The sequence below is a fragment of the Scardinius erythrophthalmus genome (assembly GCF_964197995.2).
Source record: "Scardinius erythrophthalmus genome assembly, chromosome: 1".
NCBI lineage: Eukaryota > Metazoa > Chordata > Actinopteri > Cypriniformes > Leuciscidae > Scardinius > Scardinius erythrophthalmus.
Window position 1 is genome coordinate 14,233,456 of NC_138221.1, and position 14,867 is coordinate 14,248,322.

The window sequence follows — 14,867 nt, forward strand, 5'->3', positions numbered from 1 at the left end:
TAGACATACACTTGGAAGATGACGGTTCGTTTCGGCGTGAACATACACGCGGATAGCTCAAAATGGCGTTCACAGCGTTTTTTTGTTGTTGTTTTTTTTTTTCAGGGATCAGATGCTCCACTGAGGAGTCCTGCTGACTTCAACATTCACATAAGTCTCTGTACATGAACATGGTAAAGTGAAAAATCAAACACAAAGGAAATGAAAGATATGTACTATGTTTCAGGAATGGCACAAAGGTGTATGACTGGTTAAGTCTCTGTCTAAAGTTCAGTGTGTTAAATAATGTGCTTTTTTTGTCATTTGTTGTGTATATTTGGATTATGTTGTGTTGTAAATAAATCCAAACAATCAAAAAGCCATTCTTTTTTATGATGATAGGGCCTGATAGCTCCTAATAGGGCCATTATGGAGGGTCTTTGTCTTTCTCAGGTGTGAAAGAAATTAAATATTCATATTCAAATATTCATGTTCACGCCTCTTCACATAAAGCTTTCTCACACAAAACATGTCTTGCAAATTTTAAATCAATATATTGTCTTATCTGAACGAGGAGTCAGGATGATTTTCACATTTCAAATTTTTGAAGATAACTGAAGGAACTTCTCTCCACATGGATCATGGTGATCCGGTTTCTCCACTGTGTGGATTTTCATGTGTCGCTTCAGGTGACTTTTAAAAGAGAAAATCTCTCCACACTGATCACACGTGTGCGGCTTCTCTCTGCTGTGGATCCTCTCATGTCTTTTCAAATCTGCTGATCGGCAGAATCTCTTGTCGCAGTGTGAACACTTGTAAGGTTTTTCTCCAGTGTGGATCTTCTCATGTGTTTTCAGAGATGATAAGTGAATGAATCTCTTGTCACAGTGTGAACACTTGTAAGGTTTTTCTCCAGTGTGAATAATCTGGTGCAGTTTTAAATGTGCAGCTGTAATAAAAGTCTTCTCACACGCAAAGCACATGTACTCTCTCACACCAGTGTGTATTTTCTGATGTGTATGTAAATGTTGCAGCAGTGAAAAACTCTTTCCACACACAGAACATGAATGCGGCTTCTCCTTCGTATGAACTCTCAGGTGTCTCTTCAGGACTGATGCACAAATAAATGTTTTTCCACACTGATCACATGTGAACGGCTTCTCTCCAGTGTGGATCCTCATGTGAATCTCAAGCTTTGATGATACTGTGAAACCCTTCCCGCACTGATCACATGTGAACAGTCTCTCTCCAGTGTGGATCATCATGTGACGCTTAAGATATTGTTTGCTTGAGAAACTCTTTTCACACTGATCACAAATGAATGGTTTCTCTCCAGTATGAACTCTGTTGTGAATCTCAAGACTTTGTTTGGTTGTGAAACTCTTTCCACACTGTGTGCAGGTGAAAGATGTCTTTGAGTGACTCAAAGGTTTTTCTCCAGGTTTGACATGATGTTCCTCCTCCACTTCACTCAGTTCTTCTCTCTCCTCCTTCACTTCACTCAGTTCTTCTCTCTCCTCCTCCACTTCACTCAGTTCTTCTCTCTCCTTCTCCACTTCACTCAGTTCTTCACTCTCCTCCTTCACTTCACTCAGTTCTTCTCTCTCCTTCTCCACTTCACTCAGTTCCTCACTCTCCTCCTTCAGTTCCTTTAGGTCTGTCATAAAAGAATAAGTTATTTCATTTTCAGTTCAACAAAAACAAAAAACAATATGAAGTGAAAGGACATAAAAAGAGCTGATAATTGTGTTAGATATTAGTTTTATGCGTTAGAATAATCAATAAAGTTTTGTTTGTATTTTAAAGAGAAGTGTTACTTGTGTGTTTTCACTAGTTTGGACATTTACATCTGCAGCAGAGCTGATACTGAACGCTGGACGAGTCATTTGCTCAGCCGTAATACAGTTTTTCTCGATTGCTTAAACACATTTCTTGAAACTATGCCTCATATTCTCAAAACTGTAAACACAAATCCATAACGTCTCACCCAATCCTATTTTAGGTCAAAATGAAGCTCTACACTCAAAACCATTCACTCTTGCTGAAAAAACAAACTTTGTCCTCAGACACACAAGTCCTCATAATCACACACACTACAACATAGTCTAACACACTAGTGCAATAAATTCAAAACAACATTTCCAAAACTGGTAAGTTATGTTGCTTGTGGTCCCCCCAGTAAGATTTGTGTGACCATCATGACATTAAAAGAGCACACACAAACCTTATTCTAATATGGAATTGTATTGGAATGGTAAAGAGTGTTGGGACGTGACAGGAGGGTCTCCACTCAAGGATACAATATGACGGACACGTCTAAGAATGTTCCACACATGGTTGAAATACCATCATTTGCCTAGAAAGATAACATTATGGGAGTCAAGACTATAAAGGAGAAAGGATGCCCTCCCTTCACTGTCACACTCTGTGTTACTCTGTATGACTGTACGACTGCTGGCCTTTTCTTGCAAGAAAATAAACCTCATCAAAGACTACTGGAAATGTTTGTCTTTTATTCTTCTTCTTATTATTATTATTCAGTGATAGAATTTTGTTTGCCAGCACTCCTCCATGAAGGTTCTCATGGCGACGGTAAAGCGACTCAAATTTGGCCTTACTCGTAGCCCAGCCTCCCTCATACTCATACTCATACCACTGACTAAGACATGGGCACCTAGAGTGGCTTGAATTTCATCTGAGACTGCTTGTCTTCTTGCCCTTCCTCCTCCACCTCCTCCTTATCCCTCCTCGATCTCTTCCTTCATGTCTTTCTGGATCCATTGTTCCAAAACTCAAACTGATTTGGGCCCTCTTATCTATCTATTGAAGGATCTGATTGATGTGTGTTAAATTTTGACACCTAGTGTTTTCACTTCGGTAATTGTGTGCTAACTGAGCTGAAGCTGTGCTGACTTGAGTGAACAATATTGAATGCTAGTGCTTTATACATGACAACATGGTCTAGGCAATGAGAAATGAAGGGATTTGTGTGTAGAGTTTTGCAGTGACAGTTCAACAAATTTGACTCATGTGTCAAAACAGGGAATAGTGTTTATAGTTTAGTGAAATGGGTGTGCTTTTTGATAAATGGTGTTATGGTTTTGAAATTTTAGTTCAAAAGCCTGGTTATAGTATTTAAGCAATCTAGAAAAACTGTAAGTGATTCTTTCAACATTCTCAATGAATTAATTAATAATTCCCTTTGAGCTAAATTGACCTGTCAGACCCTTACAATGTAATAACTAAAGTACTTTCCATAAATGAGGTAAATTGATCTTCTAATAATTATTTTTATTAGACATTATAGACACAAATCCCATGTTTCTGTGGCAAAGAACTATTAAATATATTTGATCAATGAAACAATTATCTAATGTAATGTTAGCATTAAAAATTATACAATAGTTTCATAATGTTGATACCAATGTTTATATTGATATTTAATTTATTTTACTTAAAACTTTTTAATAATTACAGTCCAGTCACACTAGACTTTTAATTCCAATGACTCCCATTCATTCGCATGTGAACGTGGGAAACCAGAAACACAAGTTTCGCTGCATTCCAGTTCAAGTTGAAACGCCAATTAATTATTGGTCATTTATATCATAATCTAAATAGACATTTGATTACTCTATTTAACTATTTACATTATATTTTACTGGTTCATTTGGATTACAGAGTCACTTAGAGTTTCACCCCGGCCAATAATGCTGATCTCACGGTCACAAACTCATAAGTCTGATTATTAGTCGGAGGTTATGACTAATATAATTTATGATTAATTAATACAACTTATACAAATAATCAGATATTGTTTAAGTTACACTTACAACCCTGTCAGCCATCCTGGAAATTGAATTTAATTGATAAATAACTAAAATATATTGAGAAATGTTCAACAAAATTGCAAACCAAAATATAAACCAGAGCAAAAATTTTACTTTGTTTGACCTAATATTGACAATCAATATGAAAGTTTCCCCTTTACAGAACATTTGTTGAAATGGTCCCTGTATCCAATTTCATAGTTTAACTTTTTATCTAAATGTGCTTGAATGTTTCTAACGTGAATGATCTTCAGCATCATGAATGAATGAAGAATAAACACCAACCTCTTTGTTCTTCAGGATCTTCAGTGTGTTTCATTCTGCAGGGTTCTGGATCACTCATGTTCTCACTGTCCTCTTTAATAAACTCAGTCTTTGCAGATTTCAGCTCTTCCTGATGCTCGTCCTCACTTGTAGCTGATGGAAATTTACAGCATTTATTGGAGAATTACAGTGGGTGGGGCTTCAATGATCACGTGACTGAAGTAGGAGGGGCTTCACTGGTGATGTAATTGCTGTGGAGGAGCTGATCTGCCAAAATCAAAAATATATAAATTACTGAGGTTGCTTTAATAGGGTCAAAGACCAGATGTTTAATTTTAGTGTCTGATTGATATTAAATTTACAAAAGTGATTTTGTATAGAAAACCCAGTAAATGCAAGTGTAATGTTTCAAATAACTTTTGTGAAGAAAAAAAAAAGTCAATGTAAAACATGTAAAAATGAAACAACAATTATTGACTTTTTAAAAAAAATGTATAAAAGAATAAGAGATCATACTAAATTTCATTATTTTTTAAATGATTAAAAACTTCTTGCTGACAAAAACGTGGTTTGAAGGATAGTGGCAAAGTATAAAGACTTAAAAATGAATGAGTATTTCGGGGCTGCACTATGATCCTAAAATACAGTGTTTGAATGTGTCATCAAATTATTCTTCTTCTAAATATGGTCTATGACTGGAAATTAAACACATATAAACACTATAGATAAATAGATAGATAGACTGTTGTTGTTGTTGTTTTTGCTATATAAACCCCTTTTTGTATTTAACCATATACTCATTTGCACAGTTAAGCAATTATATCAGCAATTTGTATTTCTAATTCTAACATTATTCTATTTTTTCGTTAAAATAATGGCATAGCCTATATCTAGAGAAGTAGTAAAGAACTGTAAGAAAAACATTTAAAAGCATAAAAGACAAAAATAATCATTCATATAGTAAGCATCAAATCCCCTCAGTCTGCTGACACCAATGAAATGAGCTTTAAGTGTCAATTCACAGGAGATCTGAAGACATCAGCATAATAAATGAGGTGAAAACAGGAACTATTGTCATGAAATAAAGAGTGTTTTCAGCAGATCTGTTAATATTGATGAGCCTCAGACTATCAACACTCATTCAACAAGCCATTCAGGATCATCAGCAGATCATCTCACTTTATTCTGAGTGTTTGCTGTTAGAAACACATTATTTGAGTCAGGATAGGTGATAAAAGCCTGTGAAACTGCTCGACCCTGGTGCAGTTGACTTGAAGTGTGCTATTTTGGAACAATTAATTTTGTACCAAGTATATTTTTGTTGTAATTAAATTGTAGTAGAGCACAACTTTAAGTGTATTTAGTGTACATGTGTGTGTTAAATTGGAACAACTTCAAGTATACTTAGTATATTTTTTTTTTACTTTACGTAAAAAGTATACTTTAAGTAATTTGAACTTTAAGTACATCCCTGTAGGGACTAATTACATGCCTGGTTAGTGATATTAAAGTGCACTTTATTTGTGTAACAAGTACATTACAATTTCATAATGAGTGTCTTCAAAACAAACAAGCGATATAGCATAAGTGTATTATATTTGAGTAAAAAGTATATGCTCAATGATATCTTTGGCTTATTCCAAATACTACAAATTGTACACTTTGTCTTCAATAACAGTGCAGATTAATACACCAAAAAATGTTAAATGTCCTTTCAACGCTTTAACACTTTGTGAAAGCAATTTCCAAATATAAAGTGAACCCTGGTGGAAAAAAGTCTACTTTATCGTATTTGAAATATATTCCCTTTTTCAATAATACACTGCAAATATACTAACAAAAATTATTATTTCAATTTATATTATTTTTATTTATATAAATCTTAAAATATATTAAAAGTATATTAGCATCATGCTCTTTACCTATTTTTACAATACAACTTTTAACACAATTTAAAATAATTGTACTTTAGTATTTTTTCTAAAAATATATTTAAAAACAAGCATACTTTTAACATGTTTCTAAAAAATGGATTATAAGTACATTGGTAATAAAGTTACAGTTTTAAGAAACATGCTTAACACAAGCATACTTTTAATATATTTCTAACAAGTGCATGCAAAGAACACATTATCATGCGGAATCGTAACACATTTAGAAGAATCCAGCAGAAATCCACAAGTATCACTATTTGACCTGGATTTCACTGACGACATTGCCCTATTTGAAAACACCCTGGACAGAGCACAGGAACAACTCACAACAACAGCAAAGTGGGCCAGGAGAGTAGGCCTTGAAGTTAACATAGGTAAAACAGAAGCACTGAGTAACCAAGAATACGCTGGTCTGGACATGACAATACACAATCATCAGCATTTAGAGCTAGATGGACAGACCATCGAATGGACCAAGAACTTTGGCTCCCACATCGCTTCTAGCGAATCCAACATCAAAATACGAAAAGGCCAAGCATGGGGGGCCTTCTGGAATAAGAAGAACTTATTTTAGTCAAGAAGTCTTCCAATTAGACTAGGGATGTCCCGATACCACTGTTTCACTTCCGATACCGATGCCGCAGATTTGGCTATTTGCCGATACCGATATCAATATCTCAAAGGTGTTTCTCCAGGTTTGACATGATGTTTCTCCTCCACCGCCACTTGGAAATATTATAAGGAAACATGGAATTAGTTTCCATTGTTATGCTGATGACACTTAAATATATATTTCATCACGGCCGGATGAAAACGCTAAATTATCCAAATTGACAGAGTGTGTTAAAGATATAAAAGATTGGATGACGCGCAATTTTCTTTTATTAAATCCAGACAAGACAGAGGTACTACTTATCGGTTCAAAAAAACGCCCACAAAACCTCTCACACTACAACTTTAACATAGTAGGATGTCCTGTTACTTCATCCTCTACGGTAAAAGACCTGGGTGTTATACTTGACTGCAACCTCCTTCGAAAATCATATTTCATGTTACAAAAACTGCCTTTTTCCACCTTAGAAACATTGTTAAGCTACGTAATATGCTATCTGTTTCTGATGCAGAAAAGTTAGTTCATGCGTTCATGACCTCGAGACTAAATTACTGTAATGCTTTATTAGCTGGTTGTCCTGCATCCTCAATAAACAAGCTACAGTTAGTCCAAAATGCCGCCGCTAGAGTTCTTCCTAGATCAAGAAAATTTGATCATATAACACCAATTTTATCATCACTACATTGGTTACCTATAAAGTTCCGCATTAATTACAAGGTACTGCTACTGACTTATAAAGCCCTAAACAGCTTAGCTCCAGTCTATTTAACGGATCTTCTATCGCCCTATAATCCATCGCGCTCTTTAAGATCACTAAATTCGAGGCTTTTGGTCATACCTAGGATATCCAGATCCACCAAAGGAGGGAGAGCATTTTCACATTTAGCTCCAAAACTCTGGAATAGCCTTCCTGATACTGTTCGTTGCTCAGACTCGCTCTCCCAGTTTAAAACTAGATTAAAGACGCATCTCTTCAGCCAGGCATTTATATAATACTTTTAATCTTACAGTTCAAATTACAATCCGACCTCTAGTTCATAAACGCCAGAGGAGAACTGGCCCCCAACTGAGCCTGGGTTCTCCCAAAGTTTTTTTTTCTCCATTAGGTCACCTGATGGAGTTTTTCGGTTCCTTGCCACTGTTGCCTTTGGCTTGCTTGCAGTTGGGGATACTTAATTAATCAATCAACAATACTATTGATCAGCATTACCAAACGTGGATGTTTTATATGGAAGTAAAATAATGTCAAATGTTTTTGAAACAAAAAGCCTGTTGAATTGCACTACTTGGAAAAAAATAGGCATTGCATTAACCATGCTTGCATTTTAATGCATTGTATTTTTAGGGCTTGCATTTTTATGGGCTGAAATTCTACATGGTTGAATATTTAAGCTGTGAATATTTCAATTAAAAACATTTCAAACACATTTTCATTATTAAAAATTCAATAATCCATATTCACCTTTCATTTTTCACTTCCAAAATGTTCAAACTGTTTAAAAATACAACCTATAATATTCAACAGGCAATTTTCGGTCCATTTTATTTCGCTTTGCAAATTAGCTTCCACAAATTCAGTGGTTCAAATTCAACAGTAAATTCAACCGAACTGCAGGAAAAGCAGTAGATTACCGAGATACTCTCCATCTGCTGTTTGTCAACCTTTTTTATGCGCAAAAAATAAACAAAACAAAAAAAATTTATTCAATTTCTTCTCTTCGCTGTCATTCTCCTACCCAGACATCAGTTGACCAGAACAAAAGTGGTTAACAAAACATGTTACTACTGTTTAAGATGTTCTACATCAGAACGCAGACTCAGCAAGCGTTGTGCTGATCACATGACCAGCGTCGGCCAATGCGTGTGATCCTGACGCAGAACTGGCCAATAACGAGGCAGCGTTCTGACGTAGATCCCGGAAACACTGCACTGTGTACAACACGTGTTGGAGAAGATGTGCAGAGCAGAGGAGTAGTAAATGAAGATATAAACAAACCCAAGAATTTATGATTTCTGTGCTTTTCACATTCACAATGTAATGCGCTTGGATTTAACTAATTGCTCAATTTTATTAAATGCTGCATAAACTAGTTTCAGAGCTCTGTACAGGTCATTATACAAAAACATCTGCTTGTTTTACGTTCGGGGAACGTTTTTACGTTAGGGGAACGTTCTGTGTTAGCTGGGAAGCCCCAGAAGCAAACGTAATATTTGGCTTTCAGAAACTGAAAATTATGGAATTATTCCTGAAGCAAGAAGAATCAGCAGACAATAAAATTGGACAATAACAACAAGCTGTTGATAAAAAATATAATGAGTTTAATCAATCATTACTTGAAGTACAAAAATTCATAAAAATTCAAACTAATAAGACAGATCTCTGAAAAACAATGAACGAGTTAAAATTATTGTCAGATTCATGTCTCTGTTAAAAGTGTTACGGCCTCTTCTTCAGCTCCTGAACATGAAAGCTTTTTTTTCCGGCGTAATTTTTCTGGTGCTCTTCTTCTGAATGAGAAGGCAGAAGTGATTTCAGAACGAAGGCCCGAGTGAAACTCTTCCCGCATTGATCACATGTGTAAAGTTTCTCTCCGTTGTGGATCCTGATGTGAACCTTCAGACTTGATCTACATTTACACACATTTTTCCTTTCTCATTCGCGTCCTTTAGGTCTAAAAGAAACATTAAATCAAGTGAGATTTCAAATGAGAGACAAACGTGAAATGAAAAGTGAAGCTCAAAGTCAAGATCACTGATGAGTTCAACAGTCATTTTAATCTCATCAAATCTGGTCAACAACTGCTGTGCACGATTATGATCTATTTTAATGTCATGAAGATGATTTGTGTTCTAAATCACTAGTTTGGTCATGAAACAATGTAAATCTGGTGAGCATCAGCATGTTCTTCATCATGAAGAATGAAAGGGGAATCAAGAATAAACACCAACCTCTTTGTTCTTCAGTATCTTGATGTTTCATTCTGCAGGTTCTGGATCACTGGCGTTCTCTCCGTCCTCTCCTTCCAGATGCTTTCTGGCAGTTCTGCTGAAAACAAACAAGTTTCATTTCTTACAGACATGACATATTTCAGACTCTGAACTAAGTACTAAGGCTAATCACATGTTGAAAAAAAATAGTGACGTGATCATGTAATTTAAGATTATCAGGTTTTGTCGAAGCCACAACAAACAATTTTTGTTTTAAATACCTAGTAATGCAACAACCAATTGATGAAATTGCTGCAGGAAAAATATTATCAGGTTTTGTTGAAGCCACAACACCACAATAAACAAAACTAACATAAATTACCTAGTGCTGAAACAAGCCAAGCCAAGTTTTCGTAAACATGAAAATGCTTCATATTCAGCGCTTCAAAATAAACTCTTAAGCATACAGTTTAACACATCATACAGATGCATGTGCTGTTTACTCTGATGCGGTATTTCCCTTTGTGTAACTTGTTAACCTTTATTTAACCAGGCAAATCACTGAAGAACAAGCTCTTATTTTCACCAACAGCTTGACAGGAGAGTTAAAATCTCCTGAAAGACATTCAAACATACATTATAAAACACACATACACATTCATTTAAAACATTTACAAGCTGTGATAAAAACACTCACTAGTAGTTTTATTAAATGCAGAGATTGAAATAAATGATTGTAATTTCAATTACTTTTGTAGCATTCTTATATTTAAAGGTGAACTAAGTAACTTTTTTACCTTAACTGAACAGCTTCGGAGTCACTGGAATGGTTATATTATTTATTTCGGGTTGAATGGTGGTCGTTTCGCACCCCCCTGGTGCCCGTGAGCGGAAAATACGCACTTGCAACTTTGAGCCGGCAGGCCGCCGTGTCAGGAAATCTCGCGTGATATCAGGTCTCGCGATGTAAACAATTTCTTTACGGCCAATAGAAATCTGCTAAAATACTGTCATTATTGCACTCCCTCACGCTGTTCGAACCCGAATGAAGAAGACGTTTTAAAGAATGTCCCCTCCGCTTTAATGTCATTGATCTACTAGCCTCTGGTGTCTGAGAATCGCCAACAAGTTTTTACAACAGTGTTGTCATGCATGTATTTCCATTTTCCTCAAATGCTTAAACAAGTCAGTAAGCATAGAAAATCAAAGAAGGAGAAGAAAACAAGCAGTAAGTCATTGATCTGTTCGTGCACGTATACTTTTGAGAATCCTACGTTTAGCTGATCTTGATAAATGCTCATTGTCACTCATGTAAACACAACAGTTTTTCTTCCGCAATCACACGTCTGCGCTTTGTTTCCCGGCTGACCGAAAATAAACGCGACACTCGCGCCCCCAGGAAATCCGATAAAATTCAACCAATCAGATGACGACTTCGACATTCCTGAAGTGTTTCCAGTTAAGTGTACCATATGCATCAGACGTTTAGCCAACGTTCCGTGGGCATGACGTCTGAGGCTGAGACTACTCGCAGTCTAGAGCCCTGTATAGTGCTTTAATTCTGCTTTTACATGAGCGCCACCTACTGTCAGAGCGAATTTGTTTTGTGCATTGATCTGAACTGACAAATTACAGATTCCTGTTGGTTGAACACGAGTTAATAGACATCAATCAATCAACAGAATGTCCTGTGCTCACCACACACCGGCTATAGGTGGAGAGGAGAGATTTGGCTATAGAGTGATGTGTGTCTAACTCACACAGAAGAGACTTTGTTGCTCAGCACATGAAAATAAACTACTTACTGTGAGTTCAGACTGAGATGATGTGGTTTCTCCACTGCATGGATCTTCATGTGTTGCTTCAGGTGACTTTTAACAGAGAAACTTGTTTCGCACTGATCACATGTGTGCGGCTTCTCTTTGCTGTGGATCCTCTCATGTGATTTCAGATTTGTTGACACACTGAATCTCTTGTCGCAGTGTGAACACTTGTAAGGTTTTTCTCCAGTGTGAATTCTCTGGTGCTGTTTTAAACTGTCCGCTGTAATAAAAGTCTTCTCACACTCAAAGCACATGTACTCTCTCACACCAGTATGAATTTTCTCATGTGCATGTAAAGAGTCCAGCCGTGAAAAACTCTTTCCACACACAGAACATGAATGCGGCTTCTCCTTCGTATGAACTGTCAGGTGTCTCTTCAGGTCTGATGCCCAGCTAAATGTTTTCCCACACTGATCACAAGGGAATGGCTTCTCTCCGGTGTGGATCCTCATGTGTTCTTTAAGGTGTGATGATTGGCTGAAACTTTTCCCACACTGATCACACTTAAATGGCTTCTCTCCAGTGTGGATCCTCATGTGTTGTTTAAGGGATGATGATTGACTGAACCTTTTCCCACACTGATCACACTTAAACGGCTTCTCTCCGGTGTGAACTCTCATGTGTACATCAAGATTATGTTTGTATGTGAAATTGTTTCCACACTGATCACATGTGTGTGGCTTCTCTCCAGTGTGGATCCGCATGTGTAGCTTGTGTTCACTTTTAAAATAGAAAGTCTTTCCACACTGAACACACATAAGTGGCTTCTCTCCAGTGTGGATCATCTCATGTGTTTTCAGAGTTGCTGATCGACTGAATCTCTTGTCACAGTGTGAACACTTGTAAGGTTTCTCTCCAGTGTGGATCATCTCATGTGTTTTCAGAGTTGCTGACTGACTGAATCTCTTGTCACAGTGTGAACACTTGTAAGGTTTTTCTCCAGTGTGAATTCTTTGGTGCAGTTTTAAATTGTTTGCTGTAGTAAAAGTCTTCTCACACTCAAAGCACATGTACTCTCTCACACCAGTGTGTATTTTCTCATGTGCATGTAAATTGTGCAACTGTGAAAAACTCTTTCCACACACAGAACATGAATGCGGCTTTTCCTTTGTATGAACTGTCAGGTGTTTCTTCAGGTTTGATGCACAGAGAAATGTTTTGCCACATTGATCACATGTGAATGGCTTCTCTCCAGTGTGGATCCTCATGTGTTCTTTAAGGGATGATGATTGACTGAAACTTTTCCCACATTGATCACACTTAAACGGCTTCTCTCCGGTGTGGATCCTCATGTGACGCTCAAGATTTTGTTTGTTTGTGAAACTCTTCCCGCATTGATCACACTTAAACGGCTTCTCTCCAGTGTGAACTCTCATGTGAATGTCAAGATTATGTTTGGCTGTGTAACTCTTTCCACACTGAGTGCAGGTGAAAGATTTCTTGGCTCTTCTTTTCTTTAAAAATGTCTTTTTAGTCTTTGAGCAACTCAAAGGTTTTTCTCCAGGTTTGACATGATGTTCCTCCTCCACTTCACTCAGTTCATCACTCTCCTCATTCTCTTCCATCAGGTCTGACATGAACGGAAAAAATATTAAATCAAATTTTCAGTACATGAGAGAAATATAAAAAGTAGGCAATTGCTATAAAATATTATAATAATCTGATGCCTTTTTTATAAATTGATTATATGTCTTTGAAACTTTCTATGAATGGTTAATTTATCTTCCAATTATTACTTTTAAAACATTATAGGCACAAATCCCTTGTTTCTTTAGCAAGAACGATTAACTATATTTGATCAATAACACAATTATCTAACATGATATTAAGAGCAACTTGCAGGTAAAAAAAAATCTAAATGAATATATAACCGTGTATGAAAATACCATATGAAAAGATAATGCAGGATTTAAAATGTTTTAAAACGACATAATGACACCAATTTAGTAGATAAAGTGAGCGTTTCTTTGACTGCTCGTACAAACCGCTTTTTTTTCAACATCGCGTCATTTTACGTCACACGAGGGAGACGTGTGCTGTGCTCCAGTGCAGAGTGGGTTGGTATTCAGTAAGAGCGGTCGTGAGACAGTATGTTTTCAGTAGTTTTTGTATTTCAATTTATCATCGTCATGGTAAATTTATGTGTTTGTGGAGCTCGCAAAAACTCCAGCCTGTCAGGACATCGAGTCCACCGGTTTCCTAACAGGAAAAAGGACGGTGCTATCTTTCGTGCCTGGGTGCGGGTTGTGCAGGTGAAGAGACGGGATTTCTCTTCCGCGTCGGCTTCGGAAAACGCGGTCGTGTGTAGCGTTCACTTCAGATCGGAGGATTATCGTCCCGGCGATATGAAGGAGTTCAACATGGGATACCGAAGTAAGAACCAGGTGAGACTCAGAGCTAGTGCGGTTCCTTCAGTACACGCATCTTCGGGTTCTCCCGCTGGATGTAGGCGCGAGCACAACATCAACTGGCAAACGCAATGTAAGCGGAACGAAACTGAGCTAACAGTTACTCGTTATTGTGTTTGTGTGGACCGTTTATCAGTTTGGACCAGTGCAGCGCGAGCCTGATCAAGCAACACTGTAGCCTAACTGCGAGATCCAGTAAATAAAGAATTCGCCACTGAAGTAATAACATCGCTGCGAGATCTAGTGAGAAATATTCACATTTCTCCGTTATTAACGAATCAAACAGCGCTGACGTGAAAACCAGGAATAAACATTGTGCAATGAATGAACGAACTATCCAGTGTCCATAGATCAGCAACATTCACCATGGCTTTACTGTAGTAACACTAACTGCAACCATGGAAAGTTTGGCATTTTCCACTAAGGCCCAGTATGCATCCACCTCCCTGCAACACTGACTTTCCTCAGCTGTAAACATTGCCTCGCATTTCCCACACAAGCACCTATGGAACAAAAAATGTATCAGGAATAAATATCTCTCTGTCTCTCGATGAGAAACCGCTAAGTTATATCACGTAACGTTAGTCTGGGCGGATATTAATGAGCATGACAAACGCCTGATCAAAGCTTAGTTTCTGTTATTGTAAGTTCCAATATGTTCTGTCTAACATTAATCCTGGCCTGTCCCTGCTCTCTTGGCAGCCTAGCAGGCTCATAATTGTATGGCTGTGGTCCGTAAACAATTTCCTCAGCGTCCGAAATGTCATTGCAATCCATATTTCCCTGTTGTTTGAATCGACCGCTCTCCCTCGTGCTACGTCACGACTCTCGCCCGTCACGCCCATTTTCAGATGCGGAAGTAAAATTTTCTCACAAAAACGACTCCAGAAGCCACTGTAGCATATTTATAATTTTTTTTTAAAGAAAATCTAGTTCCTACATTATTTTTCTATACATTGACTTGTTGGGTCTTCTAACCTGCAAGTTGCTCTTTAAAGGATAATTCCGGTATTTAACACCTTGAGTCTATTTTGTAGTTTGTTTTGGATGAACTAGAGTGGAGGAAGCAGAAATTTTGACGATGGTTC

At 37.2% G+C, this 14,867-nt stretch overlaps 1 protein-coding gene across 4 annotated transcripts in view; it reads right to left on the reverse strand.

The window, feature by feature from the left end:
* Nucleotides 1-373: 373 nt before the first annotated feature.
* Nucleotides 374-14,867, reverse strand: part of LOC308704351 (uncharacterized protein) — a 32,219-nt gene continuing 17,725 nt past the window's right edge. For 2 of the 4 annotated variants that reach the window (XM_081388569.1, XM_081388570.1), the window contains exons 3-5: nucleotides 11,354-12,941; nucleotides 9,570-9,666; nucleotides 8,916-9,292 (exon numbers count right to left, since the gene is read on the reverse strand). In XM_081388569.1, the coding sequence (XP_081244695.1) occupies nucleotides 9,597-9,666; nucleotides 11,354-12,941 (1,658 nt within the window). In that variant the 3' untranslated portion in view covers nucleotides 8,916-9,292; nucleotides 9,570-9,596. Of the gene's footprint in view, nucleotides 1,637-4,094; nucleotides 4,341-8,915; nucleotides 9,293-9,569; nucleotides 9,667-11,353; nucleotides 12,942-14,867 lie in introns of those variants that run through there. The other 2 variants (XR_014031798.1, XM_081388571.1) reach the window with 2 other exon arrangements.